This window comes from Phalacrocorax carbo, chromosome 18 (genome assembly GCF_963921805.1).
Source record: "Phalacrocorax carbo chromosome 18, bPhaCar2.1, whole genome shotgun sequence".
NCBI lineage: Eukaryota > Metazoa > Chordata > Aves > Suliformes > Phalacrocoracidae > Phalacrocorax > Phalacrocorax carbo.
In genome coordinates, this window is record NC_087530.1 from 3181736 (window position 1) to 3203571 (window position 21836).

Consider the following 21836-nt stretch of genomic DNA (forward strand, 5'->3'; position numbering starts at 1 on the left):
CGCCGGCGCCGGCTGGTGCCGTCCCGGTGCGGCCCCAAGATTACGGCCGGCCGCCATGCTTACACCCCAACCCGTCCCTGCCACCCCCCACCATCCCCTCGCCAAGCCCGGGGCATTATCGTTACTATTTTCATTATTAATCTTAAGCTACCCTACAATAACACTCCAAAGACCCTGCCTGCAGCCCTGCTTGCCGGGGCTGATTTATGTGCCCGTGGCAATCTTAATTCAGTGCTGGTGCGGCCAAGTCAGCGCCGCAGAGCAAGGCGGGCACGGCGGCGTGCATCGGGAATGATGCAGTTCCTACCCTTCACCCTTTATTTGTATTTTCTGTCCTGCACGATATATATCAGCCATCGCTGGTGCTGGAGTGCCGCTCCACAGTCTATTATAAAATGGCTTGGTGCAAAAGATGCATATAAATAAGAGAAGCCGTGAAGTGTTCCTCAGCCGCCGGTGCAGGGAGCGCTCGCGGCCGTGATTTATAGCATCTGCTCGATGGGCCTTTCTGACATAAATCTCGCGCTCCTTTCACATGCACGGAGTTAGGGAGTGGCGGCACCCCAGCACCCATGGGCGCGCGCCCTCCCCGCCACCCCCCCCGCGCCACCCTCCCGGGCAGTGGTCTTGGGGAAGAGGAGGCGAGCAGGGATGGATGCAGCCGTACCGGGTGTCTCGGCTCCGGCCAGGCGCAGCTCTTGCTCTCTCCTCTTTCCCACAGAGCAGGGTTGGTGCCGGGCTCACGCAGGAGCTTGGTGTAGGTGGAGCAGCGCGGCACTGGGACACCGCAGTCCCCAGCGTCCGCTGGCCGCCCACCAGCATCCCCCAGCTGCAAAGGCAATGGCCAACACCGTCAGCAATGGCCAATGCCTTCTGCAATGGGGCCAACACGTCAGCAATGGCCAACGCCTCTGCAATGGCCAATGCCTCCTGCAACGGCCAACGCCTCCTGCAACGGCCAACGCCTCCTGCAACGGCCAACGCCTTCTGCCATGGCCAACGCCTTCTGCCATGGCCAACGCCTTCTGCAATGGCCAATGCCTCTGCAATGGCCAATGCCTCCTGCAACGGCCAACGCCTCCTGCAACGGCCAACGCCTCCTGCCATGGCCAACGCCTTCTGCCATGGCCAACGCCTTCTGCAATGGCCAATGCCTCCTGCAACGGCCAACGCCTCTGCAATGGCCAACGCCTCCTGCAACGGCCAACGCCTCTGCAATGGCCAACGCCTTCTGCAATGGCCAATGCCTTCTGCAATGGCCAATGCCTCTGCAATGGCCAACGCCTCTGCAACGGCCAATGCCTTCTGCAATGGCCAACGCCTTCTGCAATGGCCAACGCCTCTGCAACGGCCAACGCCTTCTGCAACGGCCAACGCCTTCTGCAACGGGCAACGCCTCCTGCAACAGGCAACGCCTCTGCAATGGCCAACACCAATACGTCTGCCCAGGGCTGTGCTGCTGCCTGGCCCTCCTGGATGCGATCCTGGCTTTCCAGAGCCTCCTGCTTTCCCCCATTTGCAGCTCGTGTCTACATTTCGGATCTATCCAGGCACCCAGGAGCAAGTTCCTGGCCCTTTTGGCTCATCCGTGTTCGGTTGCAGCTGGGTGGCCTCACCTCCTCCGCCGCAGTGGGTGACGAGCTCCCCTTCGCCCTCCTGGGGTGGTACGTCATCAGGAGCCGGTGCAGAGCAGCACTGGAAAAGATAAACTACAAAAAAAATTCAAAAAAGCCGCCTAAATCTGCAGCCCAGCGGGGACTGCAATGAGTGGAACAGCTTTCACCCAATCTGGGCTTTTTTGTTCCTGCGAGGAGGGAGCTGCTGGGCACTGTGAGAGGCCTGGGTGTATTCTCCCCCCAGCCATGGAGGGCGGGTGCAGTGTCCCTGCTGCCCTGGGGCTGGTGTCCTGACCCCAGCGCCCACCCTGGCCGAGTCCCTGGGTGCCCATGGTGGGGACAACCCACACCCAGGGCAGCTCTGTAACACCCAAAAACCAGTGGATGAGGAGGTGAAGAGCCAAATCAAGGGAGTTTGAGCGGGTGCAGTGCTCCGGTGTCTCTCCCTCTGCAGCAGATCCTGAGAAAATAAAGACAGGTTGAGTCTAAAACCCAGAGCTGCCCCCCAGAGATCAGCTGGGATCCCATACAGCATCAAAAAAATAGCCATTTTTTAATGCCCTGGGGAAGAGCGCACCCATGGGTGCACCCATCGCCCTGCGGCTCAGCCTTCTCCCTCTCACCCGGCGGGCGCTGCCGAAATCAGGGCCGGGCAGAGGGAGACAGGCTGTTTTATAACAATAGCAATAAAACCCACAACATTGACACGAAGAGGAAAGCTTTCTCCATCCGCCCCACGCTCGCCCCACCGGTTTCCCCGCGCGCCGCGCCGGCCCCTCTCGGCTGCCGCAATGCGAGGCACGCTACAGCCCGGTCCTGCCCCCCCCCACCGCCCCCCGCACGCTTTCCCTCTGCACATTTCTACGGCAACGTCGTTTACTTGGTTAAATAACTCATTTATCTTTTTATACTCTCTGCAGATCATAATACACCCACTCTGACAATACCACACACCAAAGACCTAATTTTAGAAATGGTGTTTATAAGTAATCAGTTTGAAATATTGGAGCGGTCGTATGATGGGTTTTTTTTTTTTTTTTCCCCCTGAAATACTGACGTTTGCAAGAAAGCTGCTCGTAAGGAAAATTCTGATTATAACAACTCATTTAGAATAAATCAGTTTGAAATGGTTTATATAACATGGCGGTATGTGCCGTACATGAGCATCCAAGTTTCTGTGTTTTTCCTTTCGGTAAGATGAGATTAAATGAAACCCCAAATGCAAGTGGTTTTAGGCACTTTTTTTTTTTTTTTTTGCTAAGCAGAGGAAATGCAGCTTCTCAGCAATTTTATGGCCAATTGGGTTGGGGGAAAAAAAAAAAAAAAAGATAAAAATTATGGAGAGCGGAATTACCAGCCTCACAGCCCGCCCTGCTCCCAGCACCCCGACACCCCCAGCCCTCCCTTCAACCTGGGGGGGGGATCCCTGCACCCCGCCCCGCCCACCCTGCAAGGGCACCTCAGGCTCTTGGGGGCTTTGCCACCCTTTTCCCCTCTCCTCATCCCAGAGACAACATCACCTCCTGCAGCAACCCCACCCCTGGGCTGAGCCCGAGCCTGGAGCCCCGCGACAAGGCTTGGACCTCCCGGCGCTCTCCTACGGCCTCACCACCCCGGCACCTTCCCTCCCCCACGCCGGTACCTCATCCCCCAGCAGCAGGGACGGCGAACGCAGCATCTCACAGAGCATCCTCGTCGCGCGCCGGCCTCGAGCCCCCCGCTGCCCGAGGCCTGGCAAACTCATCACAGGTGTCCGTGGGCTGGGTGCTGACTCCCACCCTGGAAGCGGGGCTGCCGGGCCAGGGGTGCAGTGACAGTAATTTACCTGCGTGTGTTTTCGGAGCCTGGTTAAGGTTCTCCCTTGCTGAACAGGGCAGAGAGGGCGCAGCGGCGCGGGGACGCGGCGGGTTCGGCTGACGCTGCATCCTCCAGCCTCGGCCCTGCTCTCTGGCAAAGCGCCCGAGCGCCGGTTCGGGGGGCTGCGGGTTCAATTTAAAACAATAATAATAAATAAAGCAAGCACAGGAGGGAGGGAGGGAGGGAGGGAGGGAGGGAGGGAGGTGTCCAGGAAAGAAAGCCCGAAGCCGCCGAAGCCAGCTCAGGTGAGGTGGGGGGAGAGCCCAGGGCAAGGATGGGACCTCCAAAAACGCCCAGGTTTGGGCAAAACCAGTCAGTTGGCCAAGGCTGGGGCTCGTTTCGCACCTCGGAGCGGAGCCTGGCCCCTCGGGGCGGCACGGGGCCGTGCAGCCCCTGCCGCCGCTACTAACAACCGCTTGTTATTAACAACACCCACCACACCCCCAAAAAAAAAAGAAAACAGAGCAAAGAAAAGCTTTTAATTTACTTTATTATTTTGTAAATGTGAATTTTACAAAGCGTTTTACAATTAATGATCACATTGGGGTGGTTTGTTTTTTTTTTAAATGGATTTTTCATCATATGAAAACAGCTATGAGCACAGTTCCAACTCGGGGGTCTTAATCTTTTCTCTTTTTTTTGTTGTTTTGTTGTTTTTTTTTTAGTTACTGATATATCGTGTCAGCCATGGCTACAAAATAACAGTCTTAACTATACAGAGTAAGAGCACATAAATACTAGTGAATAATGCACGATAAAAAAAAAAATAAAATAAAGAAGCTAGCATCGTTCGTGGCTGAGACAGCTGAGGAACATAATTCAGTGGTACTGTGAGATTTCCTTACAGCACAGAAAGTATTTTTAACAGTCATGAATTACAGTACTACTTAATACCCTATGAAGACACTTTAAAAACAACCTTGTACTTTAAGTCCTTTTTTTCCCAAACATTCTGTCCAAAGGATTAATGTTCTATTTGAATCAAGTGCCATCCAAATGTTCAAGTCAAAAATATTTATACATTTATATTCAGTTGTTTTTTATTTATTTATTTATTTATTTATTATTATTTTTTTTTTTTTGTCTGTTAAAAATAGTATTGCAAGTTTTGGCTTTTACCTTGACATAAAAATCTCAATTTTGTGTGCAAAACGCTTAACAGTGGAAGAACCTCATCGGAGGAGTTGAGGGGTTTCCAATGTGAGTGCGTTAGATGCCGGCCCCCCCCGGGGCGAGCGGGGCTGGGGAGCTCCCCGCTCGCCTCCCCCCCACCCCGCGCGCTCGGGGCTCGCTTGCTGACAGCACGACCGATTCAGACAGCAGGAACACTTTGAACAGCAGTTGAAGCCCAAGAAGGCTGCGGATTGGTAATGTGGTGGGGGGGATTTTCTGCCGGGGGGGCGGCCGGGGCTCCCCCCGCTTTCCCGGTGGCCCTTCTCCGTTTGCGGCGAGCGATTTCCAGAAAAAACAAGTGATCTGAGCAAAACCCTGGTGGCAAAGGGCTGAGGGGAGGCGGCAGCCCGCTGCGTAACACCACGGCTAGGATGCCCCGCTCCCTCAAACGCCGGTTAAGCCATGGGCGATTCCAGTTTTGGGGGGCTGCGTTGGGTCGAGCCCCTCGCCTGGCCGGAGGAGGGGAGCCCCGGTGCTCCCCGCCACCAGCCCCGCACCCCCTTGGTCCCCCCGGGGGGAATTTCTAGGGCGAAACCACAGTTAGAAGAATTAAACCATCAAGGTGGCAAAAAGGACCCGCTCCCCATCTTCTGCTGGCGAGGCGGCAACGCCGGCATCGCCCCTTCTCCCGAGCCCCCCTCCACGGAGCTCCTGCCCGCGCCGGCGTCACCGCCACCAAACCGGCGCGGGAACGTCCCCGGCCCGTGGGACACCGGCGGCGGGGGGTGGGTGGCCGCGACCCCCCGGCCAAAGCTGGACCCGCAGGACGCCGAGACGCGGGCCCGCGGGGCGGCAGAAGGTCGTGCGGCCCCTCCGCAAAGCCCCAGCCCTCGGGATGGTGGCGTGAACTGGCGCTGACGAGGAGGAGAAGGGCTGGCTTCTACACTATATGGCAGCTGCAGGTAACTTGTATGCTTACACTCCGTTTTTCTTTAAAGGTGCTTGGTATAACTTTAGATATATAATATACATGTAATATTGCTAATAGTCAAGCATAAGAATAAAGGTGCAGACATACCATAAATACTGATGCTTTGATTTTACACTATCAGACCTAGATGAATGCAGATTCCTATTCACATTATAAAGCAGCCCCAAATTCTATAATTTAAAATAGTGTCGTAAACAAAGAGGAGGAAGGAGTCGGTTATGATCTGATCTTCTTAATCTGTTTCCCTTGGAAAAAAATGATCAAAAAATTCTAAGGCACTCAGGAAAGCCGCATACAATCGATGGACTGCTCTGTTCTCACCTTACATTCAGTATTTTAAAGGGGTTACTTTTTTTTTGTGTTTTTTTTTTTTTTTTCCAGAGGAATACAATCATTACCATATAACATTTTCAAACATATCATTAATCCTCCACACACAGGAAACATTAGTGCAAAATGCTTGCCCTCATCTACCAGATAAGGAAAAAAACCCAACACCCTTCACATTTTAGAAGTTTGCCTTCCTAATAATAATAATTATTAAAATAAACAAACCCAAATCAAGAAAAAAAAAAAAAAAAGGAAAAAAAAAAGAAAGAAAAAAACCCCAAAAATATACAGGAAGTTGTGCTAGGTATAAAAATATATATTTTCACTGTGCAACTTGACTCTCTTCAGACTCTCTGTCCTAAGCCATTCAAGTACTTCTGCTGCTGCCCCCCCCGGGGTGGCCCCGCCGGCCGGGGCCGTCTCTCTGGGCGCGGGTTTGGTCCAGAATTAATACCTACAGCCACCTGCGAACCCCGGCTGGAGGGCTCGGCCTGCTCGCCAAACCCCAGCAGGTGCCAAAGAGGAGGAGGAATCCTTTGCAGTATCTTTAAAATATATAGATAGGCAGATATATGCACACAGACACACACAGAAGGGACGACCTCCGATCTCCCGGATCCGCTCCCAGCTTGCCTCAACCTTTTGGCAAACCCAAACTTTTTTGGGGAGGCGATGGGGGGTCGGGGGGATCCTCAGCCAAACCCGACTCCCCGAGCCCCGCCAACCCGGCCGAGCTGCCCAAGAGCTGCAGCCCAGCAGCCGCTCCCGGGGGGACGGGGACACCCCCAGGGCCGAGGAACCGAACGGCTCCATCTCCTCGGGGGTGGCTGGGGAAGACGCCCACCCCAAGCTCAGCCCCCTGGTCCCCCCGCTCAGGTTTGTCCTCCTCCTGCGGCGCTGGACGAGCTGCACCCGGCTCCGAGCTTCGGCAAGAACGTGAGTTTTGTTTGCTGACGCGGGTAAAGTGCAAATCAGAGCCCCCAGCCGTGCTCGTCCCCGCTCCCCTGCAGCACCACGCGCCTCCGCACCGGCTCATCGCGCCGCCACCCGCACCGGCCCCCGACACCGCCGCCGGCAGGGCACCCGGTCCGGCGCATCGCGGTGCGCCCGAGCCAAGCCGTGCCAAAAACCGGGAGCCGCGCAAGGCGTGAGGCAGACACCACCCCACCGTCGATACTTGTTTTCCTCCGGACAAGGAGCAGTGGAACAGGCTAAGCGCCAGACAGCTTCGTTATTAGGATGCAAAAAAAACCTGCTTCAAGTATCGAAGAAAACAAAACAAATGGCCAAAAGTTGGGTTGTCCTCTCCCCCCTCCCCCTTTCCCAATGGAAATACAAAGAAGGAAGAAAACCCTGAGCAAAAGCGCTGTCTGGATTCAGGAACCAAAGCAGGAAAGAAAAGAAGAGCACAGCCACAGTAGCCTTCAAAAGTGACTCTCTGTGCACCTTGCACTTGTTCGTAGTCCCAAACTTGTCAAAAACAAGCTGTAAATATCATTAAAGCACGCCGATAAGTCACAGTAAAAATAATAATTGAAAAAGAAAAGGAAAAAAAAGCCATACTCGGCTTCCACGTCACTGCCCCCGTCCCTTGGAGGCACCCGGCCTCAGCACCCCCGCGGGCGCCTGGCACCCCCCGGCCCGGCCGCAGCCCCCGCGGCGAAGCAGCCGCGAGCGGGGACGGGCAGCGGCTGCCCCCGGAGCCCTGCGGGACCCGGCTCTGCAGGAGGGATTACGGCCGCTTTGGGGGGATTTCTGAGGGCGAGAGGGCAGGAGGCAGCGAGCAGGGGGTGAGCTGGCACCCGCTGCCCGGCCTGGCCCCAGGGGCACCCGCAGGTCCCATCCCAGCACCTGCACCACGGAGCCGAGGCCAGCCAGGGCCACCAAAGCAAACACAGCCTGGGGACATCAGCTTTCAACAGAAAAAAAAGGACAAATAACTCAACATTGGGCTTCTCCCCCAGAAGGCCTTGTCTGGAGGATGAGCGAGAGGCGAAACGCTTCCTCCTTCCCAAAACCTCTTCACAAAGGGCAAAAAAAGCTAATTTTTTTCTTTTTTAACCTTTTTGCATCCAGTACACTTCAAATTATTAAAAAGCGAGAGCAGGCTGCTGCCGGCCCGGGCGGAGGGGAGGGGGCAGCGGGTGAGCCCGGCACGCCGGCAGCTGCACCGTGCTCTGCCTCCGGCGCGGACGCTGCCGGGAGCCGATGCCAGGAGCTCCCGGCTCTGTGCCCTTCGGAGCCAGAACACCACGCTTTCCGTGCTCGGATTCCTCTCCAAAGCCCTTCGCAGGCGGCTGAGGGGGGGCTCCTCCCCCCCACGGAAGGTGGCCCCTGGACTTGGTCCGCCTGCCTGCACGCCCCGGTGCCCCGCGGCGATGGGGTGCAGTGGGGTGACGCGAGCCCAAGAAGCGGGTGATGTGAGGGTGCAAGCAAGGAGAAGCAAACAGAAAGAAGTTGCTGGGAGGGAGGGAGAGAGAAACCAAACCCAAAACCCAGCCGTATTGGGAAAAAAACCCGACAACAACCACTACACTGGCCAGGGTCTCCACCTGCATCCCACGCAGTCCTCCTGACACGTGCAAGCCTCAACTCCTGTGGAACCATCCCTGCTCCGGGGAACTGGATAAAACTCCCCGAGACAACGGCACCGAGCCCCTGCCGGCGGCTGGGCACCGCGGCACGCTGCCCTGCAGCACCCTGCCCCGCAGCACCCGCGGCAAGGGGCTCCCTCCGACGCCAGAAGCCTTTAACGATCTCCCCCACCCTGCCCCACTTGGCTAGAGCCCTTCTGCTAGAGACAAACATCGCCAGTCACAGCACTTGTACCCTAACACACCTTGCTTTCCTGTTAAGTGACGGTAAAACTTTCTTTAGAGGACAAGGTTAACGATGGCTTTACTTCTGAGCTGAGTAATGGATGGGGTGGTGATGACGGGGCGTGGTGGTGGTTGGGGGGGTGGCTAGCTTTTCTCCTCCCCTTCTTAAAAGGAAAAAAAAAAAAAGGAAAAAAAAAAAAGAAAAAAGCTACAATCTTATAGACTAACCTCAGGAATATCAAAAAAGGAGCCCAATATTTTTTTTTTAAGTAGGTCGCCACAGACCTAGTCATTTACAGTATAACGAATGCGATTATTTCCTTCATAAATTTTAAATACAAGCAGAATAAAAATCACATTTTTTTCAGGCAACAGTAGCAGTTCAGTAGGTAAGTGGCTTGATCACATTTTTTTGTTTTGTATTAGTAATGCATGCAAGCAGCTTTAGTATTACAGATCCCTTATAGGTCACGAAACGTTTGCTCTCTTTATAAAGTCCCTCCGTAAGTACCATCTTGTCTTCTCACGGGAGTTTCGGGCCGGCTGGAGGAGCCTGAACCTTGTTCGAAAGGTTGCGGAGTGCTTTGGGTATCCGATGCCATAGCATCTGTGGCAGCTGCCTCCTGTATCACAGAGCCAGCCCCTTCGGCATCCTCGCTCTGTTCGAAGGACTGGTTGGAACCATTGCTTAGCTCTACGTTCACTGTGTTAGTTCTCAAGGCTACTATAGTTCCTGAATCGCTCCTCCTTTCTGCATAGATTCGCTGCTCAAACACCTGAGCAGTGTTGGGCTGGAATTCAGGATCCAGGGGGACACTGTTTGTGGTGGAGCCCATGACCGTGCGGTACATCTCCATCCCTTCCGGCAGCATGGACTTAATCTTCGGCAGCCAGCGTTTGCGGACCCGGCGGGCGTTGGTGCACATATCGGCTGCTATAACATTCATCTCGCTTTCCTTAAAGCTCGGGGCAAAATTCTGACAATACACTGCAAAGACAGGGATACATATAGCTGAAGATTGAGAGAAAGCAACACAAAGGTGGCACAAAGGTGATCACAGCCTCTGTCCCGTCCCAGAGACCTGCCGCAAGGCTTAGCGTGGCCTGATGCCACGGAGCGGAGGGCTGCCCGTGGGCCAGAGCTCTCGCAAGGAGAGACTTACAGACAAGGACTCCTCAGCTCAAAACAGACACAACCCAGAAGAGATAAAACCAGAAGGCATAAAAATCCCAGGTGGCACGGGGGAGGGGGCTGGAGAAGGACCACTTGCTCCCCGGGAACCCAGAGAGCCCCAGAGGTACCAGGCTCCTGCCTCCAGGACCCGGCCTCCAGCCGGAGCGCGGCACCATGGCCAAAAGCAGCAATGGGCACAGAAAAAGTCCACAAGAACTCCTCAACAGCAGATCCGTTAATGGCTCTTAAAACCACGGAGGTGCAGGCAGAGCTGCGGGGCTGGGAAATCTCAGAGCTGCTCTCGACCAAGCGGCGGAACCCGAAGGACCGTCCCCTGCCCATCCCACACCTCGCGCTGGCCACCGCAGGGCCAACCAGCACTGCATGGGCCACCGGCCCAGCCAGCGCGGCTGCTCCAGGGTCCCACCAGTACCCTGGCACGTACCCTGGAGAAGCCGGGCAATACCTCGGCTGCAGCCCTGCTCCCCCATGGGGGCCAAGCGCCCGATGCTATGGAGCAACGTCATCACACTGCCGCGGTGCGTAATGATCAGCTAAAGCTTGTGCATGGGATATTTCTCTGCAAAATTCAGGCAGCAAGATGTCGTCTATGCCCTGACACGCGACAGAGTGTCGTAGGCACGGTCACTGGACAGCGATGCCCTTCCAACCTCTGAAACTCATTGCAAGCCTCCGCGAGGACCAAGGCTGGAGGGTCCGGGGCCAGGGCTCTCCAGGGCGAAGCTGCGAACAGAGGGCTGTCCCAGGAGGGCACCACGCACAAGCCAGGGGCAAGCACCAACAGCACAGTCTAGTGATTTTGTCTTTATGTATCGAACATCTCCCATCTTATCCCTTTTCTCCGTGTGCTACAGATCTCAGAGGGTGGCTGGAAGGCCCCTGGAGCTCAGCAGCACGGCAACAATTAGGGACAGGAAAGATCTACCTTCCAAATCTTAAAAATAAAAAAATAATTTAAAAAATTGCTTAGAGTTTCATTTTCCAGCGCAATAATATTTACATAAAGATTTACTATCCAGCACCCAGCGAGGGTGAGAGAACGCATTGCTTTCCACTGTGTATCAAGCCCACGGTAAACGCTGCACAAACCCATCAGGGTTTCCCACACCACCCAGCTCCTCGCTCACCAGCAGGCACCTTCTGTCCTTGTGTTCAAGGGTGACTGCAAGAGCCAAATATTTAACCATTTATTTCTGGTGCCTGCCATAAATAATTAAACTACCTTGATGGAAGTAACAAAACTCTCCTTTCTTGTATAAACACCAGACGTCGGGCACAAACATGCAGAGGGAAGGGCCATCCATCAGGGAGCCCTGCACATCCCAGCCCTGGCTAAAGTTAGGGTGTCGTGTAATCATGCAAACACAGGGGATCTTACCTGCAGGAGAGCAGAAGGGGTGTTAAACAGCTGAACCTTTTGTACCCCCAGCTCTGAGACAGAGCTCAGCGGCTCTACAGACTGACCAGCCGAGGCACGCAGCGTGGTGCAGGGCTTTGTGTGGAGTTCACATGTTAAAAACAAACGCCCCTGTTGCTTTATGCAGTCTTTTAACAAGGCAATTATTTGCAGCAGGGCTCCCATTTTACATATTTGTTTTTTTAAAAAAAGCTATTTACAAATTATATACAAGGAAATAGACTGCAAACCCAACAGAAAGGCTGCCAGCGAGATGGCGAGCAGACCCTCCCACGCTACCAGAGCCGAAGCAGCCAGTGGATTCCCTGATTCCTGGGGCACATTTACTGCTTTGGAACCAACAGCCCCAAAAGCCCAGGGCACCGCAAAGCACGGCCGCTCTCGGGCACCACCACGGCCCGGGCACTGCGGGGCCGGCACCTCCAGGAGATGCTCAGAGGGTGTCTCTGGGAGGTGGATTGGAGCTGTGCGCTCTGCTCCTGTAAACCAGGGGATCTGGCAGAGCCCTGCTCTCAGATGGATCCGAATGCAAGCCAGAGCCCTAGGGCGTAAAAGCCAGCTCACGGAGACGGCCTGTTTCAGTGGTATCAAGTTCTGAATGTTGCCAAAACCAGTTTCCATTCCCTGTTTAGAGCACCTTTCAATAAAATAATCTACTGCAAAACCGGTGCTTTAAAATATGGCAAATGAGTCAATAGCAATTATCTTTTATATTAAGATACTGCCAAACAAATTAAAAAAAAAATATTCACTTCACCTCCCCCGAATTATGCAAAATAAAAGACAAGTTAATTTTCCTAAAAGGTAATTTCACCATGTATAGTTCCCATATTACTCAACAGAGAAGGCCGTCCCTGCTTAGGTTTCGCCTTTGCTCTCGGCATGCAGTAAATCTCTCTCCTTACATTTGACTGCATTAAGAACCCTGCTGTCCAGGGGCTTCCTGCTGGGATCGCTCGTGGAGGACCGGATTCCAGTTCCGCAGCTGTTGGCGAGCGTGTTCCTGCAAGAAAGGCAAAGAAGGACCCTTACCCCGGGGCCGGCGGGGAACAGCGCATCGCGAGGGGACACCCTCCTCTCCCCTTCAGGTTCTTACGGAGGGATCACCACGTTACGTGATTTTAAGGCAAGGAATCGGAAAAATGGGTGCTCAGGTTCAAGCAGCATTGAGAAGCAGCACAGGAACTAGCGCGGCACACACGGAGGATGAAGCGCTCGTGACACATTATCTATTAATGTGGTTAAAACATCAGAAAATAAACTGAATCCCTTGGGAGAGCACAAAGAGCACGTACCGATCAAAGAAGGTGGCCAGAAGACGTCTCAGAAGGACCTTGTGTTTGACACCGGCACATAAGTGGCAATTCATCAGCTGCCCCCGGGTGATGTAAACACCTGAGCCTGGAAGGGTTGGAGAGGGAGAATTCTAAATTAAACCCTTGCCTCGCCGGCAGCACCGCCTCCGAGCCACGAACAAACCGCTCCTCCCGCGCTGGTCGGTCCTGGCGGGGGCGTGACACGGGAGCGAGCGTGTTCTTCACGCGCCGCGACGGAAGCCCGGCAAGAACGGCAGCAATTTTGGAAAAGCCTATCAGGGACCGTGATCACAGTCCCTTGGGGTCTTGGCAAGCCCCAGGTAATAATAATTCCTAATTTTACCTGTACAGAAAGGAAGTCTGTGGAAATCAAATGAAAGGACTCCCTTTTTCTTTTTTTTTTTTTTTTTTTTTGCAGAGACACACAGCGCAAGGCTTTGTTCTGTGATTTTATATGCACGGATCAGATTATTTATTCTTTCTGGAGGAAGAAAACCCCAATCCATTTGGCCTTTTCTTCTCTCAAGTGAAAGACTGTAGAACATATGATCAGAAAGAAAGGAAAAAACCCCATCTAGCACAGGAAAGGTACTTGGTTACACTACAGATCTAACTGTTTCCAAAAAGCCCCAGCCCATCACCTCGTGACACTTCTGGTGAGCAGGGAATTTTCCTTCTAATACACAGGAACTGCTGACTTTGAAATACCCTGCCTTTAAGGATGTTCTCCGGAAGAAAAAGGAGCTCCTGCCAAAGCGGCTTCACACGTCCAGGGGCTTGGCAGGGCTTTGCAGCAGGTTTCTTATCAAAACACGTTAACTTTGTGCGTAGCTCACGCAGACCAAACCGCTCCTGCCTCAGCATCGCCTCGCAGGGGGAGGTTATCCTATTTTTCAAGCATACTGTTATACGAGAGGGTTTTGGTATTTGCTTTTAATTAAGACTAAATAATGGGTCGTATCTGGATCCAGAACACGGTCTGTTCTCAAGATACAAGAACACCTACTGGAGAAATAAAATTACCCCCTGGATTTCCAGGATAGCCTACAGATGATTGTCCCTGACCTTCTGGATGAAGGCAGAGCTGCAGAGCAGCCCACGCCGGCGGGCTGCGCCGGGGCCGGTGCCCAGCAGCTCCCCGAGCCCGACCCTCTGCCTGGGGAAGGCAGCTGCCGGCACCCTCCCCGCCGCCGCCGGCAGCCCGGGCCACCGGTCCTGCCCCGGAAAAAGCCGGCCTAGCTCCGGATCTCCGAGCCGTCCTGCTTCACCGTGCCCCGGGCTCAGTAACTGCCCGCCAGCTGCGCCACGGCGACCGCAGGGCTCGCTGGAGACCCTCTCGCAGACGGCCGCTTGGCGTTTGCAGAATCAATTACGGCTTGAAAACTGGGAGACAAAAGGCGAATGCGCCGAATGGTGAGCTGAGGAAAACTTGCTGCAGGATCCGCAGCGTGCTCTGGGGTCAAGCCCCCCTCCCAGGTCTCGCCAGGTTTGAGACAGCGATTAGCTGCGGAGCCTTTCTTTGGCAGCAGTATTTTGAGCGATAAGCCATCAGAGGGAACGCCATACGCTACCGAGGGTAACTTCACTTTAATAAATAAAAAATAACTGAGGCCGCTGCTATCGGTTAGAGATATTAATCTACTTTTTTTCCAGATTGAAAAATGTAAATCAAGCGGAGCTGCCTCCAGCCAATTTGCAGCTCTCACTGTGAAAATAACCTGTACCACTTGATGGTTTTAAGAAGTCACACATAAAATGTAAATGGGTATAAAATTAACATTCCAAATACAAAATAAATACTTGTGGTTGTACGCGGTGTTGCGGCGTGTGTTTTTACTCCTGCCTTCCATCAAAGAGCCATCCTCCATCAGATGGAAATTTTTCTGGGCATTCCCTGAAATTCAGATTCCTTCAACAGACTGAAAATAAATCCAGGCTACTCGCCAAGAGACAAATGACCAGAAGGGAAGGGCAACCGATTTGGATTGATTGCGCTGCCACATCTCCTTTTCGTACCAAGGGCTTTACAGGTATTAATTAAACCTCCCCGCCTGGGCAGCGGGTGTGAGCTGCCGAGCAAAGATCGCTTCATCTAAACATAGCTACGTCCAAGGGAAAAAACGTCACGACGCTACAAGCTGAGAGGACCAGTGCGGCCAACTGAAGCTGGGGGGAACCTATAAAAGCAGAATATAATTATTTAAACTGGGATTTGATCTGGACACCATCAAACATCCATCTTCTGTGCAGTGCTTGTGGTACCTGGGCACGGCCGCTGCTTCACGGCTACTGGATTTCTTTCTTTATCCAGCTCTACACCACCAGTATCACTAAAAGCTAAACAGCACCACCTTCCACCTCAGGTTGGCCATAAATCCTTTCTAGAGAAGCAGTGAATTTTCCCAATATTGTAAATTCCCCCCAAAATGAAAATAAGGCTAGAGGAAAGGGCCAAAACCAATTCTTTCTCTTCCTTCCTAGTGCAGCGTTTGACCGTTTAGTAACACCCCCAATTTAAAAAAAAACTTTTACAGGTTTTTCAAAGCTTGTTCACTGACACAAATTTTATCTCCGTTGCTTTGTAAATCTTATAATGCAATAAGGTTTTTTGTTGTGTGTTTTTTTTTTTTTTTTTAGATCTGTGCATCTAAATCAAACGCAATTGTGATGCAGCCCACACCAATCAGGAAGAACACAAGCTGGAAAATTCAATTAAAATGCTAAATTAATTCAATTGAATAAATCCTGTTAATGACACATTTTTCTATCAGCAAATTAAAGGAAACTTTGAACTTTCAGAAGATGATTGGTGATGAATAATCCAGAAAGACACAGCAAGGGCGCACAAGACGCACGACTCTCGCAATGGTGCGGGCAAGATGAAGAACGCGTTTCAAGAAGGAAAACATCAGCCACCTCCAGGCACGCTCAAGCAAAGAAAAGTTACCCCCTTATTACCTGCAACGAGCTCAAGTTTTTCTCCAGGATCTCCCTCCGAGTAGAGTTTTGGGTGACAACGGTATCCGATTTGACTGATAAGACTGGCCGGGAGCGCAACGAGATCCCGTCGTATGAGGACGCAGGAGCGGTTCTCCAGTGGGATCTGCTCTGGCTTCTCTTGAGCAACTTAAAAATTAAAAGGAAAAAACATTAAAACAGTTAATTATGCAGGCACAACAGTAACAGAAGGTCAGATTTTGACTTTTTCAGGTAGCTCTTGGAAATATTCCTCCCTCCAGAAACACAGCCGTTCGCCAGGGCTATCGACCGCAGGGCAGATGCCGCCCGACAGCGTGGGAAGATGCCCCGGTCTCCCCCACCACCTACCGCAGCAGTCTCGTATGCGCGGTCGGGTTCTGCAAGAGGGATTCTTGGAATCTAATTATGCTTTAACTTTTCCTAAGTTAATCATTTATGAAAATGGGCAACTCTGCACAGCTGGCATTGTTCTGGAAGTGCAGCATACGGAGCTGGCTTCCCCAAACCCTCCCTGAAGAGCCACAGGTTACTTCATCAGGGGTTTCTAAAACAGGCGATAAATTGCCCCAGTTTGGTAAATATCTGCATCAGTACCATAACCACTTCTCTTGATGTTTTTTTTTCCCTGCAGAAGTTAAAAGTCAGACTCTGCCGACACCCACTGCACCGAGAACGGTCACGGCAGCCTCCCCTGAGGACGGCACCCACCAGCCTCCTCCTGCAAGCTCCAACTCACCCTGCAAAGCACCTTCTCTTATTCCACCTTTTGCAGGCTAACGTTTCCCTCAGTAACAAGAGAGACCCCAACCAACAAACCAAAAAACGTGATTAAGCTGTGGCTTCCAAACCAAATGACTGGGTTTTGCCAGGACGGAGCTGTGACTTGCCCCGACGCACTGCCCCCGGAGCCCACCACTGCCCATCAGCAACCAGTAACGTCAAAAAGCTGAACCTACCGAGCTGTCCTCCCAGCACTGCGCACATCTGGGTCTCGTGGGCACACAGAGGATTCACTTTCTAAAGCTCATTTACAGCGCAAGTCAACAGGCTGGCTTAAAATTACGATTTTTGACAGCAAAATAGGGCTGACACGGGGGTACATCAACTCCAGCTGCACTGGGACGTGGCGGGAGCAGCCACAGATCTGAACGGCAGCCCAGCTCTACAATGATCCCGCTTTTTTCCCCATAAAAGGTTTGATAACGTGGCAAGTGCCACATAGAAAATCAAACCCAGCTCTGTGCTTCAATATCTATAAATACAGAGAGAAGAAAAACCCCAGAAATTAGCATTTCTGGACTCAAAATGTCTCCTACTCAAGAGGTGTCTTTCCCTGCAATTATTTCGGTGTTCTGGGGGCCATTTTTCCACTCTCTAGATAAAATAACAAGTTTTGCAGACTTGTTGCTGCAGTAACCGAAGGGTGATGGCTCCCGTACAATGGGAGCACTGTTCTAACTAGGACATGCCCCGCGCCGCCGCGCTGTGCTGTGGCATCCTATCGCAGGCATGGGGCTGGAAGCATCCCCACCCTCACCGCTCCCTCCCTCCCTAAAAAGCCGGACTATGAGGAGAATAACCCCTGCTTGAGGAGCTGCACCGTGGCAGAGCAGCATTTCCTTACCTGATTAAGGACCACCAGCAGCAGAACAATTCGCACGATGTTTTAAAACTAATTTCTCTTGCCATCGCAGCCCGATTATCTACGCAAAGCAGCTGGGCTTTGTGGTGCTGATGTCCTGGTGACACACAGAATTTTCACCAACTGCAGTATTTCCCTATTTAATAACACTCCCAAGCACCCGGCACCCTCTCCTTGGAGATGGGAGTCGTCATCTGCTCACAGAAAGGAAGCATCTAAAAGACCTGATGCTTTCAAACAGCGATAAACAGAGTATGCCCACCTAAATACTAGTATTTTTTTTCCAGCTTAAACAAATCAAAAGCAGATGGGCACTAGGTATGGGGCAACCAACACCCAGGGAGGGGCCGCTCTGCTGCCCTTCGCAGGCTTTTTGGCTGCGGCAAGGCGTGCTCACCAAGGGCCGCTGCAAAGTAAATGCGAATCTCGAGGGGAGAGGAGCAGCGGGTATGGAGGACGCCACCGTCAGCTCCCAGCCAGAGTCCTCTGCAGGTTACACACAGGCTGAACTAAAAGGTAAAATTATATAAATGCCATATATGCCCTATTGTTCTGGTGATAAATCCCAGAAACCAGAGTGGGATGTTCTCCTCTCCTCTCCTGGCGATGAAAGGCAGATGGACGATGCTATTAGGGGTAGAACAGAATTTTGGCAAGTGCTTTTTGTGCTAAACGCGCGCCCCTGAGCCATCAGGCGACAGCACAGGTGAGGACGAGGCCGTGCCCGGCGCAGGGCTCCTGCTCACCGCAGGCAGCTCGTCCGGGCGAGCGCTCCCCAGCGCCGGGCTCTCCACGGAGCCACCGCTTCAGCTGCCTGGCACGAGCAGGAAAACCATCGCAAGCCCTCACATGCTCAACCCTCTGCCCAGGTCGTGTAAAACGGCATTTTTAACTTTTTTTTATTTTTACTTTTGACTAACAGCTCAGGTCAAAAGCACCCACGACGTTCATCCCCACCGAAAAACCAGCAGGTGTTAAGCTGCTGAAGGGAAGCTGGGCAGACCGGTACGCGTCCTCAGAAAGCTTCTTAGAGGCCTCCGTTATTTTTTGAGTGGTGTAAAGGCTGCGGGTCTCCAGGGATTGCAATCAATACCTCAAACGAGACAGGGCTGTGAGCAGGAGTGGCAGGGAGAAGGCCCTCGCAGCCTGTGACCCAGCATTGCTGTAATGGGAACAGACGGGAATTCAGCCTGGAACGGCCATCAGCCATGCCCTCCTCCTGCCTGCTCCTCCATCAAGGCTGCTGTCACTGAAGGAACTGAACACCTACAACATCCAACCGACAAACTACAGCGGACAAGGACAAACCTACCTGCTCTACACCGCTTTCCATAGGCAAACGCTCAATAAAAAAAAAACAAATTTTGGGCTAATAGAGGCAACGGTAGCAATAAGGAGACAGGCAAGAGAAAGATGAGCACAAGCACTGTGTCCACGCCACCCTCCTGGAGAAATTTCGAAGGGTTTGGTGTCAAACCTGAAAGAAAAGCGGCTTTTCATGAAGAAAAAAACCTCTGCCACACTGAGACCTGTGCCGAGGGGTCGGTGACAATCCTGCCTTCAAGCAATTCTTTGCTTTTGAAGACATTTCATTTCCTACACATGGAACCATCGAGAAGTTTACGTTTCTTCTTGTGAAATCAAATACTTCATAAAACAAAACTAAAATCTGGGCTAAAAAGACCTAGCATCACTCAATCTACTATTCTATTTCGGTTACATCTGTCCTTCTGGCTCGCTGTCTATAAATCTCTTATTAAACATGAGCATGAATCATTTTTGGGCTTTGTTTCCATTAAAGCATTAGCACAAATTCAACGATACTAAACAAAAACAACTGAAGATTTAGGCCTTTCAGTGCCACCTCAGTTCAGCAGATAGCAACTGGTTATGTAAAGAAGCAGGGTACAAGAGACACTTTGGTCCCATGTTTTCAAAGAAAGCCAGTCTGTTTGGCCTTTATGCTCTGAAGAACAGGATAGTATTTACTTCTAATTAATTTGTATCTTCGGAGGGCAGCGGCTCCTTCCCTTTGAATGAAAGGGCAAACAATGTGATGTATTGTTTAATACAGTTTTGTTCTTGACCAAGAAAGGAGCCTACCAGCTAGCCGAGAGGGCAGGAAATCATTACAGAGGAAGCAATGAGAGCTGCCAGCCAAACACTGGTACATTTTATTTATTCAGATATATGCTTTCATCTCAAACTTACATGGACACTGCAGCTGGCAACAAGTGGTCCAGAATGGGAAATATCCCGGGTTTTCTGGCTGAAGAAGCAACCTCAACCCAACTCACCGGTCCGTGCTCGGAGGAAAGCTGGAGTCGCGGGCATCACCGGTGCTCCACGGCTCCAGGCTTTGCATGCCAGGGGTGCGCGTCCTCCTTGTCCCTAAAACGCACTGTTCGCCTCAGAGGTCTGTTACACCACCGTCTTGCTGAGCCCATGATGGTTTTGGCGATGCCAGGATGGTTGCACGTCCCACCCAGGGTGCCTGGGACCAGAGGTGCTGAGCCCGCACAGCTCCCGTCGACCCTCACCTGTGATGGGCAACAAGCTGCTCGGGTGAGTGCCTGAGCTCCAGCACCGCTGGGAACTGCTGGCCACACACCCACCTCCACTATTCACTTATTTCCTTAGTTTCTGACAATCCAAACACCAGGGCTGCAAAATTATTCATGACCTCCCAGTTCCTACTAGTCTGGGTTCTCCTCTGGACCACTTACTGGATATAAACTTCGACATACCCCCATGGGTAAGAAACAACTATTTATGTTTTAGCAACGAGACTTTGAGATACAGAAAGATCAGAGTGATGGACCCTCACCCAAAAGTTAACATTGACAGAGCCCCAACATGGAACCACAAGTCACAAGCCCTGGTCCACCTCAGTGGCTACAAAACCACCTCCATCTGCTCCACCACCAGCCACCACGTAGGCAAACACATGGCTATTTCTCCGCTGTTCTCTACACGGCGAGAAGCTTCTTTTCAAATAGCAATATTTTACAAACATTTTTATCCCATTAGCCTATTTTCCACTGGCAGTGGGACTACCCCAAAAATAGCATCCCTGCTGCAGCCCCAGCATCTGCCTGCGTATGTAAACCTGTACCACAGAGGACACACGCACGCACCACCGGACAGATATATGATATAGTCCCAACTGGGATAGTTTACGTTTTACAAATAGTATATTTATAACAACGTACTGGAATGTAGAGATTTGATTTGTGACCTATTTATACAGGGAAGTAATCTGGAATTAGTATAGGAAAAATATTACTGGTTTATAAATACCCCTATCTTGCCTTCGCTTCAGATCTCAGCCAGGAGTGAAACATCTGCCAGCCTAAAATTAAACATCTGTGTTTTACGGTGAGGAAACCGGGACTGGAAGTTTAACGCCAAAAAAGGCGAGGGGCTCTGCCTTCCTCGGGCCGCTCAGCACCACCGGTCCCCGTGCCGGGATGGGTGATGCCGGCGCTGGCCGGCTCCCGTCGGCACACCGCGCGCTGCCAGCAGCGGGGCTGTCTGCAGCCATGCACAGGCCCTCAACGACAAGCCAAAGGAGAAGTGCTCCGGCAAATAACCGGGGCATCCTCTTTTCACCACTTTATCCCCTTAAAAAAACCCCACCGTCTCTTTGCTCGCGAGCATCCCACTGCGCGCAGCACAGCGTCAGAGCGGCCACCGCACGGCACTGGTCCTCGCGGGATCGGATCACCATTCCCGCAGTTAGAACCAGCTACTTTATTACGGCTGCAATTATCTGGCGTCACGAGCTGTGATTTACATCGTTGCAGCGCGCCGTTCCCAGGCTGGCTTCAGGATGCTGCACGGGCTGCGCCGGAGCTGCTCATTATGGATTCTGGGTTGTTTCTTGCCCTCTTTCCTTACTGTCAGGAATCAGAGGCCAGGAGAGAAAACTATTCTCTCAGCTAATTACCACAACTATTCTATAATGGCTATTTTAGATGAATTTTTAATGAAGTGTGCTCTTGTCAGTTCGGGATTTCATAACTTTCAAGTCTAGCCTTTACATTCCAGCCATTTGCTGCATAAAGATCTCTCCTCTCCCCTGCAAACGGCGCAGCAGGAGCAGGGGAGGAGGATGGACCCTCGCGCAACTTCGCTTGCGCCTGTCAAAATTAAATTAACTGCATCTGCTAAGCAGCGAGCTTTACGAGAACGCGGTTCAGTGCAGAAAAACGCCGAGCATCTGCAAGTCCTGCTGAAACCCACTTCAGATCAGGCCCGCGACGCTGTAATTAACACGGATAAAAATACTTTGCTTTTGTTTAATATTTTCTGGAGTTGTGCAGTCCTCAGATCAGATGCTAGAAACCTCATTAAGTCTCACTCGTGTCCTCAAGGCCCACATGTTCTTGGCAACCAGACCTAGTTATAGAATAAGGAGCCATTTTACCACGACGCTCCCAGCCTGCCACAGCAGCAGGCGGGCGCGGGGACGCTGGCAGTGACACCACGGCCACCAAATGCGGCCAGAAGCAGGTGGAAGCTGAGGCACATTTTCCTACAACCCCCTGCAAGGTGCCAC

The 21836-nt window shown here is 52.2% G+C and overlaps 1 protein-coding gene across 5 annotated transcripts in view; it reads right to left on the reverse strand.

The window, feature by feature from the left end:
• Positions 1-3946: 3946 nt before the first annotated feature.
• The window catches only part of NACC2 (NACC family member 2), a 59515-nt gene continuing 41625 nt past the window's right edge, over positions 3947-21836 (reverse strand). For all 5 annotated transcript variants that reach the window (XM_064468513.1, XM_064468517.1, XM_064468514.1 and 2 more), the window contains exons 3-6: positions 15613-15780; positions 12634-12739; positions 12244-12341; positions 3947-9714 (exon numbers count right to left, since the gene is read on the reverse strand). In XM_064468513.1, coding sequence (XP_064324583.1) covers positions 9215-9714; positions 12244-12341; positions 12634-12739; positions 15613-15780 — 872 coding nt within the window. In that variant the 3' untranslated portion in view covers positions 3947-9214. The remainder of the gene's footprint in view (positions 9715-12243; positions 12342-12633; positions 12740-15612; positions 15781-21836) is intronic.